Source organism: Thalassophryne amazonica, chromosome 1 (genome assembly GCF_902500255.1).
Source record: "Thalassophryne amazonica chromosome 1, fThaAma1.1, whole genome shotgun sequence".
Classification (NCBI taxonomy): Eukaryota; Metazoa; Chordata; class Actinopteri; order Batrachoidiformes; family Batrachoididae; genus Thalassophryne; species Thalassophryne amazonica.
The window spans coordinates 9,903,678-9,929,758 of record NC_047103.1 but is presented as its reverse complement, the minus strand read 5'-3'; the positions used below and the strand labels follow the sequence as shown (position 1 = coordinate 9,929,758).

Genomic DNA, 26,081 nt, shown 5'->3' with positions numbered 1-26,081 from the left:
AAAAATCTTCATGTGTATGATCTGGGTGTTTCTGACCATAAGGTGATCTCACTGACCTCCCTCTACAAGCTCATTACAGTAAAGTTAAACGCCTGATCCATTTTCCAAAAATAAATGACATTAATCCAGAACAACTGGCATCTGATCTATCTCATCTCACTCAAACTGCTAATAATTGTTCTCCAGATGGACTTGTGGACTACAACAACACCGGAATACAGCAAATCCTTGAGGTCCATGCTCCCCTTAAACGCGAGCTGTGTCCTTCTCCAAATCTGCTCTGTGGTACATTGGTGCACTGCGTAGACAGAAGGCGGCTGGGAGGGTCCTTGAGAGGCGCTATGTAGCTTCAGGTCTAACTGTCCATAGAGATGCATACTGGCAACATCAAAAATCCTACTCCAAATCCCTCAGTCAAGCTTGTTCACATTATTATTTCTAATATCATAAACAGTAATCCAGGTAATTCAAGACAACTTTTCACAATTCTAAATAAATTGCTAAGACCCCCAAAACATGTGCATGAAATCAATACCAATGAACAGTGTGATGTATTTTTAGATTTTTTCACATCTAAAAGTGATAAAATCCTTTGCTCTCTCAGCCCCTCTGGTGCCCCCAATTCCACCCCCGGTTCCCCAGTTCCCGATTTCACTATTTTCACTATCACCACACAGAAACAGGTGGAGGCTCTCATTCGCAAGATGACACCCTCCACCTGTCACTTGGTTCCATTTCCCTCATCTTTGATTAAATCCCATGTGGTCTCCTTGAGCCCTCTCCTCACACATATTATAAACTACTCTCTGCAATCCGGTCATCTGCCACAAACTCTTAAAACCACCTTAATAAAACCTCTACTAAAAAAACCTACTCTCGACCCTGCACTACTTTCAAACTTTCGGCCCATTTCAAATCTTCCATTCCTTTCAAAAATCATAGAAAAAGTTGTTTCCACCCAAATCCATGATCATCTGCAAAGTTTCAGTCAGGGTTTCGCTCTGCTCACAGCACTGAGACAGCCCTGGTCAGGGTCACCAATGATTTGTTGGTGGCTTCTGACCAGGGCTCTCCATCCCTTCTCTTGCTCCTGGATCTCTCGGCCGCCTTTGAGACTGTAGACCATACCATCCTTCTTCACCGACTCCAGCATTTCATTGGCCTTTCAGACACAGCACTCCAGTGGTTTCGGTCCTACCTGACTGATAGAGCTGAGTATGTGGCCCATGGGGAAGCCAGGTCGAGGCCCCACATTGCAACCTGTGGGGTCCCCCAGGGGTCGGTTCTTATTTTCCATCTATATGCTCCCCTTGGGCCACATCATCAGCAGGCATGGAATATCCTTCCATTGCTATGCTGATGATACTCATCTCTATGTCAGGTTGGACCCCACTTCTTCATTTTCCATTCATACCCTCACTGCCTGCCTGGAGGAGACAAAGGCGTGGATGAATGACAATTTTCTCCAGCTAAACAGCACAAAAACTGAAGCCATTCTCATTGGCACCCCACATCAACTGAAATCATCCCCCCTCAAAGTATTTTCATTCTCTGGCCACAACATTCTATTATCAACATCTGTTACAAACCTGGGAGTCGGTTTTGACCTCAACTTTTCATCCATATCCAGCATATCTGTAAGACAGCATTCTTTCATCTCAGGAACATCTCCAAACTCCACCCCTCCCTGTCGTTGTCTGATGCTGAGAGGCTGGTCCACGCCTTTGTTTCCTCCAGGCTGGACTACTGTAATGCACTCCTCATCGGGATCTCTGGCAGAAATTTACAACGTCTCCAGTCCATTCAAAACTGTGCTGCCAGGATCCTGATGGGCGTGCCCAAAACTCAACACATTACTCCCATCCTCAATAAACTCCACTGGCTTCCTGTTAGGTTCAGGGTGGAATATAAGATCTGCCTCCTGACCTATCAGTGTGTCTATGGCAGTGCACCAGTGTACCTCAAAGAACTTCTGTCCCCCTGTGAGCCCATGAGACGCCTCCGCTCAAACAACAGTCACCTCCTCCAGGTCCCCAAAACCAAGCTCCACACAATGGGGTACAGAGCCTTTCAGGCAGCAGCACCACGCCTGTGGAATGCCCTGCCCATCCACCTGAGGGCGCCACAGTCGGTGGACTCTTTTAAATCAAATATTAAAACGTTTTTATTTCAGAAAGCTTATGAATTATAGTTCCTAATTTTAATTGATTTTAATTTATCCTATTTTTTTATTTTTATTGTGTTGATTCTTGTTTTATGCTTCTGTTTAACTTCTGTGGCACTTTGAGATTTGTTTACAAACGTAAAGTGCAATATAAATAAAATGTATTATTATTATTATTATTATTATTATTAATATGCAAATTCCACAAAAAAAGGCCCCAGGTGGGAAGTGATTCCACAACCTTCTTGCCTTGAGGCAACAGTGCTAACTACTAACCCACCGTGAACCACTCTGTGCCGGACATTGGACCAGGTTTCTGGTTGTCTGTGGCACAGTCAGTTTCTGCTGCCATATAATAGCAATACTCCAAACTGTACTTGACTAGACTATTTAGACCAAATGGGCCTGTAAATGAGCAGAGTGCTATCAGGTGTTTACAGAAGACGGGCATTGGTATGCAATGGTTGTCCACTACCTGATGCTCTGCTGGAAGAGGTTGGACCACAGGACTCTGAATGTATACTGGAAATTACAAACTTCACATTTCTTTTTGCTGTCGCGTTAATTTTGTACATTACAAATGGAAACATTTTGGATGCTGCTTTTGTTGGATTTTTATTGTTCTTTGACGATGTCTTTCCTTGCTGAGCATCAATCAAATCAAATCAGTCCATCTCAAACATTATGTAAATGTCACTTTTCAGTCTGAGCAAATGTTGTTACCCTGTCTGTGTGACGGACTCTGGGACACCACAGAACTCCAACATGGAGCAGATCCACGCAAAATATACCTAAAGTACGACATGGGAACATTTCTGCTTCCCTTCAAATTCATTCTTCCAGAAAATAACAGCAGTCCAGATAACCTGACGATAAGTCGGTATCAGCCAGTAACAGCCGTCAGGGTTTGGATTGCACCATGTTTGAATGATACACAATCTGTGTGCACGTGCATGTCCACTGTGGTCTCCCCAGGCCTCAGATCCTGCTGTCTGTTTAATCGAGACTGATTTAAACCTGAGTAAACAGGTGGCACAAACTTCCAGCCAATGAGAGATGCAAAATAGATTAATTAGCAAGTCTGCTGAAAGTCACACCTGAGAGGGGTCCAGTGAATAACATGTTGATTGGAGAGCCTCAAAGCACGTGCACGGGTGATTTGCATTATATGTGTGTTCGCTGTGTGCAGCGAAGAGATAAATGAGCTGTTCAGGAGGAACCATGTGCAAAAATTCTTTTGTTTTTATTCTATTGTTCTTCTGTCCTTGGGGCACCCAGAAATTGATCCAATCTAGCATCATGAAGGATTCCAATTTGCCTGGCTGGCTCTGGGAGGATGTACTGTAGGACGTGGCTTTCCGTAGGAGAGGTATAAACGAGACCGTGTGCCTCGGAAGTCTTTTAACGGGCTGACACTCTCTGTTATTGAAAAGCTGTCAGTTATCAGATGATGGATGCAGCTGGAAATCAATGCCCGTGATGTGCACAAATGATTTTAGTTCAAGCAATAATTAGAATTATTGTAAAATGCTGAGGCTATCATTAGGAGTTCACATCAAAAGCTGCTTTTTTATCTAATCTAACCAACAGAGCAGGGGAGAGGTTATGTGATGATCCATCTGTCATGTAGCAGGATATCCCAAAAAATGGTTTGCACATTAGGAGGACATTCTGTGGAGAAGCGGCGCTCCAGTTGAGGTGTTTTTGGAGGGTTGGGCCGATGCAGATATACCCAAATTTTCATTGTATCTGTTTCTTTAAGAAACATATTAATAGCCAAGGAAAAATGCTGCAGGAAATGGCCTCTATTTAAATAAATAAATATCTAAGTCAGGGTTGGGTGATGTCGACTTAATTAGAAAATCGTGATGCCTACAGTAAAACATCAGAATGAACAATTATATCAAACAGGTACATTGCACATACATTTTTTCCACTCTTTAAAATGTTGGTGAATAAATTAAATAATCAATTACATTGTATTTACTAATGTTAATATATTAATTTTCTCTAACTGGCTGAGCTCCTTTTCACCATTTAGTAAGTTAGAAAAGAGCTTTTGTTCCAGAGTTGGAGCCCCTGAAACATCTCTGAGTAACTGGAGGACTGTCTTCTATCAGTGAAGAAGTTGGATGTCTCGTAACTTCCTACTTTTAAACTTTGATAAGACTGAAATGATGGTTCTTGGGCCAGCAAGACATCGACATCAGTTTGACCAGCTGGCGCTCGGCCTGAGTTCGTGTGTCATACATCATATGGACAAAATGAGGAACCTTGGGGTAATTTCTGATCCCACGTTGTCTTTTGACCTCCACAGGGATGTTACTAAGACTGCTTTTTTCCATCTACGAAATATAGCGAGGATCCACCCCATCCTGTCTATTGCTGATGCTGAGACCCTGATTCATGCTTTTGTTTCTTTGAGACCAGATTATTGTAATGTTCTATTTTCAGGGTTACCACAGTCCAGCATCAGGGGTCTTCAGCTGGTTCAGAACGCTGCCACCAGACTTCTGACACGTAGCAGAAGGTCTGAACATATCACAGCCATTTTGGCATCTTTGCACTGGCTCCCTGTCTCTGTGAGAGCAGATTTTAAGGTTTTGCTATTGAGTTATAAGGTTGTTCATGGACTGGCACCATCTTATCTGGCTGATCTGGTGGAACTCTACGTGCCGGCCCGGGCTTTGCGGTCGCAGGATGCGGGACTTCTCTGTGTTCCCAGGGTGAAGAAGAAGTCAGCAGGTCAAAGAGCCTTTTCGCATAGTGCACCCACCCTGTGGAACAGTCTTCCTGCAACCGTGAGGCAGTTGGAGTCCGTGGACATTTTAAAGTCAAGACTTAAAACCCATTTTTGTTCTCTTTCTTATGAATAGTTTTTATTTTTTATCTGTTTTATTCTTTTACTTTTGTTTTTAATCATGTATTTGAATTTTTTTATTTATTTGTATACTCAGCAAAAATATAAATGCAACACTTTTGGTTTTGCTCCCATTTTGTATGAGATGAACTCAAAGATCTAAAACTTTTTCCACATACACAATATCACCATTTCCCTCAAATATTGTTCACAAACCAGTCTAAATCTGTGATAGTGAGCACTTCTCCTTTGCTGAGATAATCCATCCCACCTCACAGGTGTGCCATATCAAGATGCTGATTAGACACCATGATTAGTGCACAGGTGTGCCTTAGACTGTCCACAATAAAAGGCCACTCTGAAAGGTGCAGTTTTATCACACAGCACAATGCCACAGATGTCGCAAGATTTGAGGGAGTGTGCAATTGGCATGCTGACAGCAGGAATGTCAACCAGAGCTGTTGCTCGTGTATTGAATGTTCATTTCTCTACCATAAGCCGTCTCCAAAGGTGTTTCAGAGAATTTGGCAGTACATCCAACCAGCCTCACAACCGCAGACCACATGTAACCACACCAGCCCAGGACCTCCACATCCAGCATGTTCACCTCTAAGATCGTCTGAGACCAGGCACTCAGACAGCTGCTGAAACAATCGGTTTGCATAACCAAAGAATTTCTGCACAAACTGTCAGAAACCATCTCAGGGAAGCCCCTCTGCATGCTCGTCGTCCTCATCGGGGTCTCGACCTGACTCCAGTTCGTCGTCGTAACCGACTTGAGTGCTCACATTCGCTGGCATTTGGCACGTTGGAGAGGTGTTCTCTTCACGGATGAATCCCGGTTCACACTGTCCAGGGCAGATGGCAGACAGCGTGTGTGGCGTCGTGTGAGTGAGCGGTTTTCTGATGTCAATGTTGTGGATCGAGTGGCCCATGGTGACGGTAGGGTTATGGTATGGGCAGGCGTCTGTTATGGACAAAGAACACAGGTGCATTTTATTGATGGCATTTTGAATGCACAGAGATACCGTGACGAGATCCTGAGGCCCATTGTTGTGTCACATCCAAGAACATCACCTCATGTTGCAGCAGGATAATGCACGGCCCCATGTTGCAAGGATCTGTACACAATTCTTGGAAGCTGAAAATGTCCCAGTTCTTGCATGGCCGGCATACTCACCGGACATGTCACCCATTGAGCATGTTTGGGATGCTCTGGACCGGCGTATACAACAGCGTGTACCAGTTCCTGCCAATATCCAGCAACTTCGCACAGCCATTGAAGAGGAGTGGACCAACATTCCACAGGCCACAATTGACAACCTGATCAACTCTATGCAAAGGAGATGTGTTGCACTGCATGAGGCAAATGGTGGTCACACCACATACTGACTGGTATCCCCCCCAATAAAACAAAACTGCACCTTTCAGAGTGGCCTTTTATTGTGGACAGTCTAAGGCACACCTGTGCACTAATCATGGTGTCTAATCAGCATCTTGATATGGCACACCTGTGAGGTGGGATGGATTATCTCAGCAAAGGAGAAGTGCTCACTATCACAGATTTAGACTGGTTTGTGAACAATATTTGAGGGAAACGGTGATATTGTGTATGTGGAAAAAGTTTTAGATCTTTGAGTTCATCTCATACAAAATGGGAGCAAAACCAAAAGTGTTGCGTTTATATTTTTGTTGAGTGTAATTATTTATTTAAATTTTATGTTGAATTGTTTCATGTAAGGAGCCTTGAGATGGCTTTTGCTGTGATTCGGCGCATTATAAGCTAATTAAATCAATTAACGTAACTTAACTCCAGGCATGCAAACTCTTTTTCTGTGCTTGTCCGCAAATCCACACAGATTTGTGGACAAGAGCTGATCCCCACGCATCAGTGAATGCAGATAGTATAGTAATCATCATCGTTAAGACCATGTAAATGTTAACATATATTACATTTTTTTTCCACAATTGTAAGTTGTGTTTGGCAGGAGAAATTCTGTCCTTCTGTATGTCTCTACGGCAAACTTTCCTATCTTAAAACTCAACAACCATAAAACTTTCAAAATTGAAATTTATATACATTTAATGCTGGGAGGTCAAAGCTCTGCATGCCAAAAAATATAATGCATTTCTGACATTTGCCAATGCCTTTTTTTTTTCTCTCTCTCTCTCAAAGTTTTGGATTTCATGTAGGAAATCTACCAAAAACCCTGAAATTCTCACATCGCCCACTAGATGGTGACAAAAGCTGCTCAAATGTGTGGCAAAGTCTCAACTGTTTATTCATTTTAGAAGTTATGTTTTGTTGAAAATAAGATGGACCGACAGCCAAAGTTCAGCTTACAGTTATGTCTCTTCCCCTTATGGGCAGCTTGGTTGTTCTGCATTGAAAAAGTGAATAAGTCTGAGTTTTGTATGAAATAATCTGGGCTCTGAGTAGTTCATTTGTTTTCGATGTGTATATGAAGATGCAGGAAATTTCCTCCACTGGCTTCAACCTTCAGCTGCAGTATCTTTGCCTGGCGTCTTAAGGGGGAGGGGCTAAGACTAATTTGCAGCCAGAGCTTTTCCGCATCTCCTTAGCATGTCCTCTTGAACAGACTCTCCTCTGTGATCTGACTGATGCAGCTGAGAGGTTTTAATGAGTGAAAAGCCCCCCGGTACTCTTTAATGGTGATGTGCATATGTGTGCGTGTTTGCGTTACTTTTCAGACCATAGCTGTGGGTGTGCGCTTATTGCTGCAACCATTTAGCTGTGCATTAATCTGTTTAACGTCCTTGATAATGGGTATTTAGATGACGATGATGGAAGCACGCTAGGGGAACGCTGTCGACGCCCCTTCGCATTGATGTTTACATTGACTCGTAATCAGGTGTGCGTTTGTGGCGTGCAATTTACGTCCATGTGTGAATCGGCGTGTGTGTGTGTGAAGTGTTCATTAAGGCGTACTGTCCATTAGGATGTTCTAATTAGTGAAGAACTCAAACGGGTTGAAGGTTGTTTCAAGAGCATCATCACAGCGATTAACGTGACAACGCCGTTTGTGCCCTTTGTCACCCTGACCCCGATTTGTCTTCCGTCTTTCCTTTTTTGTTTATTCCTACATATCCTCACTACTTGATCGATGCATCCTCTCTACCTCTTTCACCATTAATCCTCCTCTCTCGCACACTTTAGGTGCTGCAGGAGGCCAGCGAGGGTTCCTGGGCTGTATCCGAGCTCTGAGGATGAACGGTATCATCCTCGACCTCGAGGAAAGGGCCGAGGTCACGCCTGGTGTCAAGCCCGGTTGCCAGGGGCACTGCACCAGTTATGGGATGTACTGTCGGAATGGAGGAAAGTGTGTGGAGAAATACAATGGCTACTCGTGCGACTGTACCAACACTGCCTACGATGGCCCTTTCTGCACCAAAGGTGAGACAAGTCAACACTTTGGTCATCAGCTTCTTAAAACCAAAGCCTTACACAATATAGCCCCAAGGGGGCAGCTTAGGGATGAACCCTTTTGACCACTTTACACCAGAACATCTTGAGAACATTGGAATTTGTCATTGTTATTTTACATCAGCTTTTGGGACAAGCATGTTTTTGGCACTTTTGTACTTGCAAACATTATATTTTGCTTATAATTCTTGTTTATAGTTGTGCTGACCCCCACAGTTTAGGCAGGTATTGCACCTTATGAATGCATACATCAGCGGGATAAGGAGTTGGGCTACCATTAGGTAAACCTTGGTCTGTTCAGTTCTTTGTCACAATACCTGTCTGGCTGTCAAAGTCCAACCAACTCGTCCACGTCTTGACACTTGGGTAACAGATTAAGTTGGAGATGGTCTGTTCTGGTGAAATGTGGTGGGGACTTTGTGTGGCCACTATGGTAGCCATGAAGGCTCAACAGGACCCCTGAACATGAGACGGCTAATGGGTCTCTGGTGAAACAAGAAATCTTGCATGCTGGATCAGGCAGAAGAGGTGATGGCTTGTAGCCCAATGGGTAAGACGGTGCATGAAGGCTGCGGCAACTCCTCAAACCCCAGTTGTCTGGGAATTCCCAGCCATCGGACCAGACTAAGGATCTGTCATGGACCGTGTGTTTTGTTGGTGTGCAACAACATTCCCACATTGAACAAACCCATGCACAGGCATCTCTAGAAGAGACCATCTTCCTCACCACCAAGAGATTGCCGTGATGACCAGTCGACCCAGGTGCAAATGAGTACCATCCTTGGCTGGGGAAGTAATCTGTCGGACTAGCACCAAGTACAGGGGGAGTTGTAGACTCTGATCCATTTCATGCCAAGAAACCCAAGGATTTCAGGCATCACAACTGATATAGGACTTGCTTAGTTAGTTGGTTCAGTAAACACTGATATCCATGCTTTCAAATTCTAAACTTACTATTTTAACCTTATAACAGAAATCAGGACTCATCAGACCAGGCAATGTTTTACAGCTTTGCTGAACCTGAGTCTACTGTAGCCTGAGTCTCCTGTTTGTAACTGACAGGAAGTGGGCACCCAGAGGGATCTTCTGCTGCTGTAGGTCTGCTTCAAGGTTCCACATGTTTGGGATTTGCAGACACTCTTCTGCATACTTGGGTTGTAACAAGGGTTTCTTTGAGGTGCTGGTACCTTGCTATCTGTTCAAACTAGCCTGGCCATTCTTCTTTCACCTCTGATATCAGCAATGCATTTTTGATATCACTGGATGTTTCCTCTTATTTGGACCATTCTCTGAAGACCCCACACATGCTCATGTGCGAAAATCCCAGTTGATCAGTCGAACTAGCCACACTAGTCTGTCTGGCACAAGCTACCATGCCAGGTTCAAAGTCTTCCGCATTCTGGTGCTTAGTTTGATCTTCAGCAGATCCTCTTGAACATGTCCACATGACTAAATGTATTGAATTTCTGCCATGTGACTGGTTGATTTGATGTTTGCTTTAATGGGCAGTAACAGTTGTACCTAATGAAATGGCCAGTGAGGTTATGACATCATCCAAGTGTATACCTTTGTGTCTTTAAAAGCAAGCCTCTTTTAACAATACAGCACAATCTGTGTGCGTCCCCTTTAACATGTTATTTGTTTGTATGTGTCCCATCGTCTGGTCAAAGAAGACTTCAGTTTTGATTGTTATCTGGATTTGCCTTGAGGGTTTTCTTTTTGTTGCTTTTGTTTCCTTGTTTTTCATTATGAGATAGGTTTTTGTTTGATTGCTCCTCTGGGATTGTTGCTTTATGACATCATAAAAATCGATTGTCTCCATTTGGCACTGGTCATGATTGGCTGAGGTATGTGCCTCCAGGGCGCCCTCATAATTTAACTCCACTTCCCCCCTCACCTGGAATTTGAGGATAGTGAAGCCACATCTCTTGGTTTATAATTTTCCAAAGAATTACCCAGCTGCCTCTATCAAAGAGTTCTGTCCTTTGGACCTTTCTGCTTTAGTTCACAAAGCCGGAGTCAAACAGCCCCAGGATTACTGCCGCAGTAGTTGTATGTTTCAATGAGTGTCTTTGCCTGACAAGCCGCTGTGATTTCGCTCTGCTCCGCGATTGTCCTCTCTTCCTATTCAAATCGGAGCTGTCAGCATGGAGAGTGTTTGGGCTGATGATAAAAGGCGTAGACTGAGAGTGATAGTGTGCTTACCCACCAATTCTCCCTGACTTTAGAGCACACTTGGTGAATATTAAAAACATAGGGGAGTCAGAGCTGGGAAGCAAACACAAAGGGTGCTCCGGTCGCTCAGAGAAATGTCACACTGTAAGTCTGCACAGAACGATACACCTAAAACACTGTGTGTGTTTCACAGGGATTCATTAGATACAGTGCTAAAGTTCTACTTCCTAAAAAAAGTTTTGCTAAAATCCACAGGGGAAAAGAGCGACGGCAGCCAAAAGCTGATCCCCAACACGCGAATTAATTTGTTTGCTGAATAGTGGGGGGGTCCCCATGCTCATGCCAGGAAGGTGATGAGATGTCACAGGTACAATGCAGAAAGGGAGAGAGCGCCCCCTTGTGGCTGTGAGTTTGGATGCATGACTTGTCTTTACATATATTTTTCAGTTTTCTCTTGCTCCTTCTTCCTTTTGTCTCCTCTTCCAGCATCTGCTTTTCCTCTCCCTTTTGCCTTGTCCCCACATGTATCTCCTCTGTGACTATCTGGGAATTTAAGTTGGTGTTGTGGTGATACGGAAACATCGCTCTGCATCTCTCCCAGCTCTCATCCTGTTATCACACATGGACGTCTTCTCCTACATTCCATCCCATCCTGTCCTGTTTACTAATCCAATTATATCTTGGAATGAGCGTCTAGGATTCGTGGAGAGCAGGACTTTTGATTCTCAACTGTCCCATGTTATAAGTGAAGGAGAATGAGTGGAACAAGTGAATCTCATTCTTTCAGTCATATTTTCCAATTTCCTCCTTGTCTGAAGTATGAAGAATGACATCGTAAGGAGGTCTGTTTTGCGTGAAGACCAGTTTATGGAAACATTTTTCAAAATCCCTAACTGGCCTGTTGCTTACAAACATAAACCTGGGCAACTGATTCATCTCCAATATAAGGTATATATCACATTGTCAATCAATCAATCAATTTTTTTATATAGCGCCAAATCACAACAAACAGTTGCCCCAAGGCGCTTTATATTGTAAGGCAAGGCCATACAATAATTATGTAAAACCCCAACGGTCAAAACGACCCCCTGTGAGCAAGCACTTGGCTACAGTGGGAAGGAAAAACTCCCTTTTAACAGGAAGAAACCTCCAGCAGAACCAGGCTCAGGGAGGGGCAGTCTTCTGCTGGGACTGGTTGGGGCTGAGGGAGAGAACCAGGAAAAAGACATGCTGTGGAGGGGAGCAGAGATAGATCACTAATGATTAAATGCAGAGTGGTGCATACAGAGCAAAAAGAGAAAGAAACAGTGCATCATGGGAACCCCCCAGCAGTCTGCGTCTATAGCAGCATAACTAAGGGATGGTTCAGGGTCACCTGATCCAGCCCTAACTATAAGCTTTAGCAAAAAGGAAAGTTTTAAGCCTAATCTTAAAAGTAGAGAGGGTGTCTGTCTCCCTGATCTGAATTGGGAGCTGGTTCCACAGGAGAGGAGCCTGAAAGCTGAAGGCTCTGCCTCCCATTCTACTCTTACAAACCCTAGGAACTACAAGTAAGCCTGCAGTCTGAGAGCGAAGCGCTCTATTGGGGTGATATGGTACTACGAGGTCCCTAAGATAAGATGGGACCTGATTATTCAAAACCTTATAAGTAAGAAGAAGAATTTTAAATTCTATTCTAGAATTAACAGGAAGCCAATGAAGAGAGGCCAATATGGGTGAGATATGCTCTCTCCTTCTAGTCCCCGTCAGTACTCTAGCTGCAGCATTTTGAATTAACTGAAGGCTTTTTAGGGAACTTTTAGGACAACCTGATAATAATGAATTACAATAGTCCAGCCTAGAGGAAATAAATGCATGAATTAGTTTTTCAGCATCACTCTGAGACAAGACCTTTCTGATTTTAGAGATATTGCGTAAATGCAAAAAAGCAGTCCTACATATTTGTTTAATATGCGCTTTGAATGACATATCCTGATCAAAAATGACTCCAAGATTTCTCACAGTATTACTAGAGGTCAGGGTAATGCCATCCACAGCAAGGATCTGGTTAGACACCATGTTTCTAAGATTTGTGGGGCCAAGTACAATAACTTCAGTTTTATCTGAGTTTAAAAGCAGGAAATTAGAGGTCATCCATGTCTTTATGTCTGTAAGACAATCCTGCAGTTTAGCTAATTGGTGTGTGTCCTCTGGCTTCATGGATAGATAAAGCTGGGTATCATCTGCGTAACAATGAAAATTTAAGCAATACCGTCTAATAATACTGCCTAAGGGAAGCATGTATAAAGTGAATAAAATTGGTCCTAGCACAGAACCTTGTGGAACTCCATAATTAACTTTAGTCTGTGAAGAAGATTCCCCATTTACATGAACAAATTGTAATCTATTAGACAAATATGATTCAAACCACCGCAGCGCAGTGCCTTTAATACCTATGGCATGCTCTAATCTCTGTAATAAAATTTTATGGTCAACAGTATCAAAAGCAGCACTGAGGTCTAACAGAACAAGCACAGAGATGAGTCCACTGTCCGAGGCCATAAGAAGATCATTTGTAACCTTCACTAATGCTGTTTCTGTACTATGATGAATTCTAAAACCTGACTGAAACTCTTCAAATAGACCATTCCTCTGCAGATGATCAGTTAGCTGTTTTACAACTACCCTTTCAAGAATTTTTGAGAGAAAAGGAAGGTTGGAGATTGGCCTATAATTAGCTAAGATAGCTGGGTCAAGTGATGGCTTTTTAAGTAATGGTTTAATTACTGCCACCTTAAAAGCCTGTAGTACATAGCCAACTAACAAAGATAGATTGATCATATTTAAGATCGAAGCATTAAATAATGGTAGGGCTTTCTTGAGCAGCCTGGTAGGAATGGGGTCTAATAAACATGTTGATGGTTTGGATGAAGTAACTAATGAAAATAACTCAGACAGAACAATCGGAGAGAAAGAGTCTAACCAAATACCGGCATCACTGAAAGCAGCCAAAGATAACGATACGTCTTTGGGATGGTTATGAGTAATTTTTTCTCTAATAGTTAAAATTTTGTTAGCAAAGAAAGTCATGAAGTCATTACTAGTTAAAGTTAATGGAATACTCAGCTCAATAGAGCTCTGACTCTTTGTCAGCCTGGCTACAGTGCTGAAAAGAAACCTGGGGTTGTTCTTATTTTCTTCAATTAGTGATGAGTAGAAAGATGTCCTAGCTTTACGGAGGGCTTTTTTATAGAGCAACAGACTCTTTTTCCAGGCTAAGTGAAGATCTTCTAAATTAGTGAGACGCCATTTCCTCTCCAGCTTACGGGTTATCTGCTTTAAGCTACGAGTTTGTGAGTTATACCACGGAGTCAGACACTTCTGATTTAAAGCTCTCTTTTTCAGAGGAGCTACAGCATCCAAAGTTGTCTTCAATGAGGATGTAAAACTATTGACGAGATACTCTATCTCCCTTACAGAGTTTAGGTAGTTACTCTGCACTGTGTTGGTATATGGTATTAGAGAACATAAAGAAGGAATCATATCCTTAAACCTAGTTACAGCGCTTTCTGAAAGACTTCTAGTGTAATGAAACTTATTCCCCACTGCTGGGTAGTCCATCAGAGTAAATGTAAATGTTATTAAGAAATGATCAGACAGAAGGGAGTTTTCAGGGAATACTGTTAAGTCTTCTATTTCCATACCATAAGTCAGAACAAGATCTAAGATATGATTAAAGTGGTGGGTGGACTCATTTACTTTTTGAGCAAAGCCAATAGAGTCTAATAATAGATTAAATACAGTGTTGAGGCTGTCATTCTCAGCATCTGTGTGGATGTTAAAATCGCCCACTATAATTATCTTATCTGAGCTAAGCACTAAGTCAGACAAAAGGTCTGAAAATTCACAGAGAAACTCACAGTAACGACCAGGTGGACGATAGATAATAACAAATAAAACTGGTTTTTGGGACTTCCAATTTGGATGGACAAGACTAAGAGACAAGCTTTCAAATGAATTAAAGTTCTGTCTGGGTTTTTGATTAATTAATAAGCTGGAATGGAAGATTGCTGCTAATCCTCCGCCCCGGCCCGTGCTACGAGCATTCTGACAGTTAGTGTGACTCGGGGGTGTTGACTCATTTAAACTAACATATTCATCCTGCTGTAACCAGGTTTCTGTTAGGCAGAATAAATCAATATGTTGATCAATTATTATATCATTTACCAACAGGGACTTAGAAGAGAGAGACCTAATGTTTAATAGACCACATTTAACTGTTTTAGTCTGTGGTGCAGTTGAAGGTGCTATATTATTTTTTCTTTTTGAATTTTTATGCTTAAATAGATTTTTGCTGGTTATTGGTGGTCTGGGAGCAGGCACCGTCTCTACGGGGATGGGGTAATGAGGGGATGGCAGGGGGAGAGAAGCTGCAGAGAGGTGTGTAAGACTACAACTCTGCTTCCTGGTCCCAACCCTGGATAGTCACGGTTTGGAGGATTTAAGAAAATTGGCCAGATTTCTAGAAATGAGAGCTGCTCCATCCAAAGTGGGATGGATGCCGTCTCTCCTAACAAGACCAGGTTTTCCCCAGAAGCTTTGCCAATTATCTATGAAGCCCACCTCATTTTTTGGACACCACTCAGACAGCCAGCAATTCAAGGAGAACATGCGGCTAAACATGTCACTCCCGGTCCGATTGGGGAGGGGCCCAGAGAAAACTACAGAGTCCGACATTGTTTTTGCAAAGTTACACACCGATTTAATGTTAATTTAAGTGACCTCCGATTGGCGTAACCTGCCGACGTGAATTACAGTCTTACCAAATTTACGCTTAGCCTTAGCCAGCAGTTTCAAATTTCCTTCAATGTCGCCTGCTCTGGCCCCCGGAAGACAATTGACTATGGTTGCTGGTGTCGCTAACTTCACATTTCTCAAAACAGAGTCGCCAATAACCAGAGTTTGATCCTCGGCGGGTGTGTCGTCGAGTGGGGAAAAACGGTTAGAGATGTGAACGGGTTGGCGGTGTACACGGGGCTTCTGTTTAGGGCTACGCTTCCTCCTCACAGTCACCCAGTCGGTCTGCTTTCCCGGCTGCTCGGGATCTGCCAGGGGGTAACTAACGGCGGCTAAGCTACCTTGGTCCGCACCGACTACAGGGGCCTGGCTAGCTGTAGAATTTTCCACGGTGCGGAGCCGAGTCTCCAATTCGCCCAGCCTGGCCTCCAAAGCTACGAATAAGCTACACTTATTACAAGTACCATTACTGCTAAAGGAGGCCGAGGAATAACTAAACATTTCACACCCAGAGCAGAAAAGTGCGGGAGAGACAGGAGAAGCCGCCATGCTAAATCGGCTAAGAACTAGTAGCTATGCTAAGCTAGCGGATTGCTAAAAACACGCAAAGTGAATAATGTGTAAATAATTTAGAGGTGATTCAGCAGAAGGAGTGCTTTAGTTAAGGCACGTAAAGATTACACTGGGAAACAAATCGTAATCTAGATAACTAGATCAATCTAACTGCGCAGATTAAACAGCTAACAGATACAGAAAAACACCGCTGTGCTCCGGAACAGGAAGTGATACAATACCGCAGTGAGAGCCAACCACCAGTAGAGGCCAGAGTGGGATTAGTCCACAGGTCAAACAGGTTTTCGGTACCACTTAAGGGGAATAAAACAACACTTAGAATCCAGCCTCAGTGTATCATACACAAAAATATATGATAGCAATCCCAGGGTGGTATCTGTAGCCAGGTAGGGGTCAATGAAGAATTACACAGAAGTCAAACTTTAAAAATGCTCCAGTCATGTTGGAAAACTTTATCGCATTAGTCCTTCACCCTGAGAACGTAAAGCCCGGGCTGGTACGTAAGGTTTAATTAGGTCAGCTAGGTAGGGCGGTGCCAGTCCATGAACAATTTTATAGGTTAGTAGCAGAACCTTAATCTGATCTCACTGGAACAGGAAGCCAGTGAAGGGATGCTAAAATGGGTGTAATGTGGTTGAACTTTCTGCTTCGTGTCACAAGTCTGGCTGCAGCATTTTGAACCAATTGGAGAGCCCTAATGCTAGGCTGCGGTAAACCAGAAAATAGTGTTGTGTGGGCCGCCAGAAGAGGAGGTACTGCTGGCCCACTACCAGAGGGCGCCCTGCCTGAAGTGCGGGCTTCAGGCACGAGAGGGCGCTGCCGCCATGGACACAGCCGGGGGTGACAGCTGTCGCTCATTACCTCTTGACAGCTGTCACCCATCTACTCAACATCATCTCACTCCATAAAGACCAGACGTCATCTCCACCTCGTTGCCGAGATATCATACTTCATTGGAGGTAATATCCTCAGCCGTTTTGTAATCGCAATATTTGTATATTGTGAGTGTTTGCAGGAGTACCAGTTCCTCCGTCGGTGGAAGCTGTGAGAGCGCTGAAGGCACTCTTTTCCCCTGAGGAATCTACAGTACTCTGCAAGTTATTGAGTGAGAGGTGGAGGTGGCATTCCCACCGTTGTTGTTACTGGGTGTACACACACCCACACTTGACTGTCTTTGTTCTTCGCCAGCAGTACCAGATCCGACAGTCGGGGACGGTGATCACCTGGGAATTCGGGACTTGGCGGCTCCAGTATTCACCAGGTTCTGCGGCGGCGGAAATCGTGTGGTTCCGGCTCTTCTTAGGACAGACGTCTTCTATCCTCGAGCCTGCCCACACGTCACCTTTGTGTATTGACTGTTATGATATTCTGAGATTGTCTGTATGTTCGTTGTGCACATTCACAACATTAAATTGTTATATTTTGGCTCATCTATTGACCGTTCATTTGCGCCCCCTGTTGTGGGTCCGTGTCACTACACTTTCCCAATAGGATATCTCGGCCAGCGTCATGGACTCCGAGGGGCGTCACCCGGCTGTTGAACGACCAATGGGAGAGCAGGGAGCGCAGGCGTCTGCAGGAGACGTGATTGGTGAGCTGCAGCACATTCACACCGCCTTTACGGCTCGGTTGGATCAAATGACTGAGCAAAACATCCTCCTGAACCGCAGGGTGGAGGCTCTCTCCGCACAGATGGCGGCGAGCGCTCAGGGCGCTGCTGCAGCTCGTCCTCCTGCCGACCCTGTGCAGGATATAAACGTTCCAGTGATGGTTCAACAACCCCTCCCACCATCCCCAGAAGCATACATAAGCCCTCCTGAGCCATACGGAGGTTGTGTGGAGACGTGCGCGGATTTTCTTATGCAGTGTTCGCTCGTCTTCGCACAACGTCCCGTCATGTACGCGTCAGATGCTAGTAAAATAGCTTATGTGATTGCTCTGCTTCGGGGTAAAGCACGCGCCTGGGCTACGGCGCTCTGGGAACAGAACTCACGGTTGTTATCAGCATACACTGGGTTTGTGGGGGAGTTCAGAACAGTGTTTGATCACCCTAACAGAGGAGAGACCACTTCAACCGTGCTGCTGTCAATGAGACAGGGACGCGAGAGCTCAGCCGCTTATGCAGTCAACTTCCGCATCGCGGCTGCGAGGTCCGGCTGGAATAACGTTGCGCTCCGCGCCGCCTTCATAAACGGACTGTCGTTGGTTCTGAAGGAGCAGCTGGTAGCTACGGAGGAACCGCGGGATTTAGATGGGCTTATCGATCTCGTTATACGGTTAGACAGTCGGTTGGAGGAACGCCGTCGGGAGCGAGGTGAAGGACGTGACCGGATACGCGCCGCCCCTCTCCCTTCCGGGTTCGAAAAGGGGCCACCCTCCCCACGTTCCACAGCCGCAGCGCTTTGTGGGGCAACAGCTCCCCCTGCTGACGTTGTTAGGGAAACGCACAGGGCCAAAATGGGGAGGCTGATCTGTGGAGAGTGTTTTCTCTGCAGCTCAACTGAGCACACACAGAGAAACTGCCCCAAACGGCCAAAACGACAACACTCGCCCTTAGAGACTGGGCTAAGGGGGGGTCAAAACATTCAAGTGAGACACACACAAATTGCCACACGACTCCCAGTCACAATCCTGAGCGGGGATTTAACCCTTCAAGCCCGAGCACTGGTGGACACGGGGTCAGAAGGGAATCTGCTAGACAGCAGATGGGCAAGGGAGGTAGGGCTCCCTCTGGTGGCGCTTCCTTCGCCGTTGCAGGTGCGGGCACTAGATGGCACCCTCCTCCCTTTACTCACACACAAGACACCACCAGTAACTCTGGTGGTGTCTGGAAACCACCGGGAGGAGATTGAGTTTTTTGTAACTCCTTCTACCTCCCGCGTGATTTTGGGCATCCCATGGATGTTGAAGCACAATCCCCGGATTGATTGGCCGTCTGGGGTGGTGGTTCAGTGGAGCGAAACCTGCCATCTGGGGTATTTAGGATCCTCGGTTCCTCCCGGTTCACAGGCTAAGGAGGAGGTCAAAGTCCCTCCCAATCTGACGGCAGTGCCGGTTGAGTACCATGATCTTGCTGACGTCTTCAGTAAGGATCTGGCACTCACCCTTCCCCCGCACCGTCCATACGATTGTGCCATTGATTTGGTTCCAGGCGCTGAGTTCCCGTCCAGCAGGCTGTACAACCTCTCACGACCTGAGCGCGAATCAATGGAGACCTACATCCGGGACTCATTAGCTGCCGGGCTGATCTGGAACTCCACCTCCCCGATGGGGGCAGGTTTCTTTTTTGTGGGCAAGAAAGATGGCGGACTTCGTCCATGTATTGATTACAGGGGGCTGAATGAGATTACGGTTCGCAACCGATACCCGTTGCCATTGTTAGATTCCGTGTTCACCCCCCTGCATGGAGCCAAAATCTTTACTAAGCTGGATCTTAGAAATGCGTATCACCTGGTTCGGATCCGGAAGGGAGACGAATGGAAGACGGCATTTAACACCCCATTAGGTCACTTTGAGTACCTGGTCATGCCGTTCGGCCTCACCAACGCCCCCGCGACGTTCCAAGCCTTGGTTAACGACGTCTTGCGGGACTTCCTGCACCGATTCGTCTTCGTATATCTGGACGATATTCTCATCTTTTCTCCGGATCCTGAGACCCATGTCCAGCATGTACGTCAGGTCCTGCAGCGGTTGTTAGAGAACCGACTGTTTGTGAAGGGCGAGAAGTGCGAGTTTCACCTCACGTCTTTGTCCTTCCTGGGGTTTATCATCTCCTCTAACTCCGTCGCCCCTGATCCGGCCAAGGTTGCGGCGGTGAGAGATTGGCCCCAACCAACAAGCCGTAGGAAGCTGCAACAGTTCCTCGGCTTCACTAATTTCTATAGGAGGTTCATTAAGGGCTACAGTCAGGTAGTTAGCCCCCTGACAGCCCTGACCTCTCCAAAAGTCCCCTTCACCTGGTCGGATCGGTGCGAAGCCGCGTTCAAGGAGTTGAAACGACGGTTCTCCACTGCGCCAGTTTTGGTGCAGCCCGACCCTAGCCGCCAGTTCATGGTTGAAGTGGATGCCTCTGACTCAGGGATAGGAGCCGTGCTGTCCCAGAGCGGAGAGACCAATAAGGTTCTTCACCCGTGTGCCTACTTTTCACGCAGGTTGACCTCGGCTGAACGGAACTATGACGTCGGCAATCGAGAACTCCTTGCGGTGAAAGAGGCTCTTGAGGAGTGGAGACACCTGTTGGAGGGAGCGTCTGTGCCATTCACGGTTTTACTGACCATCGGAACCTGGAGTATATCAGGACCGCCAAGCGGCTGAACCCCAGGCAAGCCCGCTGGTCACTGTTCTTCGGGCGTTTTGACTTCCGGATCACCTATCGCCCCGGGACCAAGAACCAGAGGTCAGATGCCTTGTCCCGGGTACACGAAGAGGAGGTCAAAACTGCACTGTCGGATCCACCGGAGCCCATCCTGCCTGAGTCCACTATCGTGGCCACCCTCACCTGGGACGTGGAGAAGACCGTCCGGGAGGCCCTGGCACGGAGCCCGGACCCAGGAACAGGTCCGAAGAACCGTCTGTACGTCCCACCAGAGGCCAGAGCTGCAGTCTTGGACTTCTGTCACGGTTCCAAGCTCTCCTGTCATCCAGGGGTGCGAAGGACCGTGGCAGTTGTCCGGCAGCGCTTCTGGTGGGCGTCTATGGAGGCAGATGTCCGGGAATATATCCAGGCCTGTGCCATGAGCAAGGTAGTACACACAAAGGCCCAAGGACTCCTCCAGCCGCTGCCGGTGCCTCATCGCCCCTGGTCCCACATCGGCCTGGATTTCGTCACGGGCCTCCCGCCGTCCCAGGGCAACACCACCATCTTCACGATAGTGGACCGTTTCTCCAAGGCGGCCCACTTCGTGGCCCTCCCGAAGCTCCCAACAGCCCAGGAGACAGCAGACCTCCTGGTCCACCACGTTGTCCGTCTGCATGGGATACCCTCCGACATCGTCTCAGATCGTGGTCCCCAGTTCTCCTCACACGTCTGGAGGAGCTTCTGCAGGGAACTGGGGGCCACCGTGAGCCTCTCGTCCGGGTACCATCCACAGACGAACGGACAGGCAGAGCGGGTCAACCAGGAACTGGAACAGACCCTCCGCTGCGTCACATCCGCGCACCCGACGGCCTGGAGTAACCATCTGGCCTGGATCGAGTATGCGCATAACAGCCAGGTGTCTTCGGCCACCGGCCTCTCCCCATTTGAGGTGTGTTTGGGGTATCAGCCCCCGTTGTTTCCTGTGGTGGAGGGAGAGGTCGGTGTGCCCTCGGTCCAGACCCACCTGCGGAAGTGCCGTCGGGTGTGGCGCTCCACCCGCTCTGCCTTGTTGAAGGCCCGGACGAGGGCGAAGACCCATGCAGACCGCCGGCGATCCCCGGCCCCTGCTTACCAGCCCGGGCAGGAGGTGTGGCTTTCCACGAAGGACATCCCCCTCCAGGTGGACTCCCCGAAACTCCAGGACAGGTACATTGGCCCATTCAGAATCCTCAAAGTCCTCAGTCCTGCCGCAGTGAAGCTCCAACTCCCGGCTTCACTGCGGATCCATCCGGTTTTCCACGTGTCACGTGTCAAACCTCATCACACCTCACCCCTCTGTGCTCCCGGACCGGCGCCCCCTCCTGCTCGGATCATCGACAGGGGGCCGGCTTGGACGGTGCGCCGGCTCCTGGACGTCCGTCGGATGGGTCGGGGGTTCCAATATCTGGTGGACTGGGAGGGGTATGGACCCGAAGAACGCTCCTGGGTGAAGAGGAGCTTCATCCTGGATCCGGCCCTCCTGGCCGACTTCTACCGCCGACACCCCGACAAACCTGGTCGGGCGCCAGGAGGCGCCCGTTGAGGGGGGGGTCCTGTTGTGTGGGCTGCCAGAAGAGGAGGTACTGCTGGCCCACTACCAGAGGGCGCCCTGCCTGAAGTGCGGGCTTCAGGCACGAGAGGGCGCTGCTGCCATGGACACAGCCGGGGGTGACAGCTGTCACTCATTACCTCTTGACAGCTGTCACCCATCTACTCAACATCATCTCACTCCATAAAGACCAGACGTCATCTCCACCTCGTTGCCGAGATATCATACTTCATTGGAGGTAATATCCTCAGCCGTTTTGTAATCGCAATATTTGTATATTGTGAGTGTTTGCAGGAGTACCAGTTCCTCCGTCGATGGAAGCTGTGAGAGCGCTGAAGGCACTCTTTTCCCCTGAGGAATCTACAGTACTCTGCAAGTTATTGAGTGAGAGGTGGAGGTGGCATTCCCACCGTTGTTGTTACTGGGTGTACACACACCCACACTTGACTGTCTTTGTTCTTCGCCAGCAGTACCAGATCCGACAGTCAGGGACGGTGATCACCTGGGAATTCGGGACTTGGCGGCTCCAGTATTCACCAGGTTCTGGGGCGGCGGAAATCGTGTGGTTCCGGCTCTTCTTAGGACAGACGTCTTCTATCCTCGAGCCTGCCCACACGTCACCTTTGTGTATTGACTGTTATGACATTCTGAGATTGTCTGTATGTTCGTTGTGCACATTCACAACATTAAATTGTTATATTTTGGCTCATCTATTGACCGTTCATTTGCGCCCCCTGTTGTGGGTCCGTGTCACTACACTTTCCCAACAAATAGAATATTGCAGTAGTCCAATCTAGAAAAGATAAATGCATGGATCAGGGTCTCAGCATCAGCCATAGACAGGATGGGACGAATCTTCGCTATACTTCACAGGTGGAAGAAAGCAGTCCTAGTAATATTTATAATGTGGAGGCCAAAGGACAACGAAGGATCAAAAATTACCCCAAGGTTCCTCACTTTGTCAGTGTGATGTATGACAAACGAGCCGAGGCTGAGCGTTAACTGGTCAAATTGATGCCAATGTCTCACTGGACCAAGAACCATCATTTCAGTCTTATCAGAGTTTAAAAGTAGGAAGTTTCTAGACATCCAACTTATCACTGCTGCAAGGCAATCTTCTAAGGATTTTATGTGAACAAGATTACCAGCAGTCATCAGCATGTATAACTGAGTATCATCTGCATAGCAGTGAAAGGTAATCCCAAAACGCCGCAATATGTGCCCAAGGGGTGCTATATAAAGGGAGAAAAGCAGGGGGCCTAAGACAGACCCCTGTGGAACCCCAAATTTCATGTCACTAAGGTTAGAGGTAGTGTTACTGTATAATACACAGTGAGAACGACAGGTCAAGTATGATGTCAGTTAATGGGGTTCTAAAAAGGAATAGTTTGCACCATCTGTCATGCTTAGTTATCATGTTACAGGGTAACATATGTCACATGTCATAGAATTCAATGGATGTTGACCTTGTTTGACCTTAACTTTGGAGACAAAGCATTCAACACAGTCAAAACTATTCCATTTATTGATCCTTTTATTTCAACCAATAATTTGTATCATTTTTTGCTGAAATTTGAGCAGCTTTAACTTTTGACCCCTGAACAAACTGAAATGGACCTTTGTCACCATTTTTGCTGTTTTTACCCCATAACTCCAGAAAATTCCATCATAGATGGTCCAAACTATACCTTTTGGGAATCGTTATGATCAGACAACATGATTGGAGCATTTTTAAAGTTTGACCTCTGTGTAATTCTTCATTGACCCCTACCTGGCTACCAGGGGCGTCAGACTGTGGGAGTAAAGGGTACTATGTACCCAGGCCCCAAAGCATGGGGGGGGGGGCACAAAAAACTGGCATTAAATACATTTTTGTGTTGCGTTATTAATGTCCATACAATTCATGTTGTAAAAGAATATAATTAGAATGAATGTATAAATGTTGCAAAACATAATTCTGCTCTAACAATAATATTGAAAGATCTCTGAGGGCCCTTCCACCCCTGCACAGTTGTACAATGGTTTAGTCCAGGCCCACAGGTGACACCCCACCCACACACACACACATCCCAAACGGGATCTGACAGAAAGAGGAGGTGTTTAGTAGTGCTGAAACAACTAATCGATTTAATCAATTATTAAAATAGTTGTCATCTAATTTAGTCATCAATTAGTTGTTAAATAACTTTGTTTTATCGCAAATGTTTTGTTTCTTCCATATACGAGTAAATCAACCATTTCTGCAGCGCGGTTTTGCTTTGAACCTTGAACCAATCGAAGCAGTGATTCGCAGATTGAAGCAGTGCTTCGATCTGGTGCTTTGTTGATTCAGTGTTTTATTTCGCTTAATCTTAATTTTTCCCCACTAAAACCCCAAAGAGCATACGTCTGTAAGTAACATTTACGTTTTTATGTTAATCTAACCTGTTATGGTCTTCTGAAACAGTTGATAGATATATTTTATAACTTAAAAACAGGACAGATGCTAACGCATTAGCATGTCTATGGCGTTTTCAATGTTGAAGTTAGCATTAAGCTGTTGCAGCTGTCAGCACATTTGTTTTCTGTATAATAATTCATGGCTCAGCGTTTGTTGTCGTAAAAGAGTCAAATGTATTACAAATTGTAATATTTTATTCATTTATTTGTATTTATATATCAATAATAATAATAATAGAAACAACAACAATAATAGTAATAGTAATAATAATAATAATAATGCCACAGTACAGTTTTAGTGAAACAGAAAAGATTAAACCAACTAACAATGAACATAAATAAATATAGAAATAAATAACTGTTTCCTGTGAACACCAAGTGACTCCTAAACCTCCACTTAATCCCTGTTTTATTAAGTTTAATGACAATTTGTTTCGGTCAAACCACATCTAAGTTGTGTTTTTACACAAGAAAAAATTAAAATGCAGTAAACTGCACATTTGTGTCTTTTTTCATGAAAATACTTTCATGAAAATACTTTTGTGGACTCTTGCTGTAATATGTTGTCAGTGGTTGAGATAGTTGCTGTAGGCATCCATACCTGATAGAAATCTCTTTGTGGTGTGTTGGTGATGTACGAGGGCTGTCAATAAAGTATAGGTCCTTTTTATTTTTTTCAAAAACTATATGGATTTCATTCATATGTTTTTACGTCAGACATGCTTGAACCCTCGTGCGCATGCGTGAGTTTTTCCACGCCTGTCGGTGACGTCATTCGCCTGTGAGCACTCCTTGTGGGAGTAGTCGTCCAGCCCCTCGTCGGAATTCCTTTGTCTGAGAAGTTGCTGAGAGACTGGCGCTTTGTTTGATCAAAATTTTTTCTAAATCTGTGAGGCACATCGAAGTGGACACAGTTCAAAAAATTAAGCTGGTTTTCGGTGAAAAAGGAGATAAAGGAGATTTTTTTAATGAAAGACGTGCGGACGGATCCCGCGTCGGGATGCAGCCGGCGCGGTGCGGCGGCACAGGAAAAACACCTCCGTGTTGATAACCATTTGTAAAATCCAGGCAGCTTTTGATGGCTTTCAGTGGAGTGAGTATATGAGAAATTGTTTAACAGCTGGACATGTTCCAACTTGTCCTTAAGGCTTCCAACAGAGGTGTTTTTCCTGTGGCGGAGCATCGCGGCAGCTGCGAGCCGACGCTGCAATCCGCCCACACATCTTTCATTAAAAAAATCTCCTTTAACAGTGGAATATCTGGATAAAATGCTGAAACCGACTTCTTCTGAAACTTCTCTGTTCTCTCATGACGTCCTGGATCAATAGAGCCTGAAATGTGGAGGTTTTCAGCTTGAAACAGGCTGACGACGGCGCCTGAGAGCGCTGCGCGACATCCCACTGTGTTGGAAGTCCTTAAAGCGACAGTATCACCTCAAAATCTCTCATCAGCTGTTAAAATTTTCACCGAAAACCAGCTTAATTTTTCGAACCGTGTCCACTTCGATGTGCCTCAGAGGTTTAGAAAAAAGTTTGATCAAACAAAGCGCCGGTCTCTCAGCAACTTCTCAGACAAAGGAATTCCGACGAGGGGCTGGACGACTCCTCCCACAAGGAGTGCTCACAGGCGAATGACGTCACCGACAGGCGTGGAAAAACTCACGCATGCGCACGAGGGTTCAAGCATGTCTGACGTAAAAACACGTGTTTAGGCTGAAATAAAATATGTCTTTCCTAAAAAAAAAAAAAAAAAAAAAATCAAAGT

At 45.7% G+C, this 26,081-nt stretch overlaps 1 protein-coding gene and 1 long non-coding RNA gene across 2 annotated transcripts in view; one reads left to right on the top strand and one right to left on the bottom strand.

The window, feature by feature from the left end:
- The window catches only part of cntnap2a (contactin associated protein 2a), a 1,233,088-nt gene that overhangs the window by 1,095,434 nt on the left and 111,573 nt on the right, over window positions 1-26,081 (top strand). The window contains 1 exon segment of the mRNA XM_034162408.1: window positions 8,203-8,439. Coding sequence (XP_034018299.1) covers window positions 8,203-8,439 — 237 coding nt within the window.
- On the bottom strand, window positions 1,814-22,924 carry LOC117503398. The gene is made up of 4 exons (XR_004558566.1): window positions 22,913-22,924; window positions 19,389-19,392; window positions 8,589-8,593; window positions 1,814-1,972 (listed from the first exon to the last, which is right to left on the bottom strand). It is a non-coding gene; the product is annotated as an uncharacterized LOC117503398 (long non-coding RNA).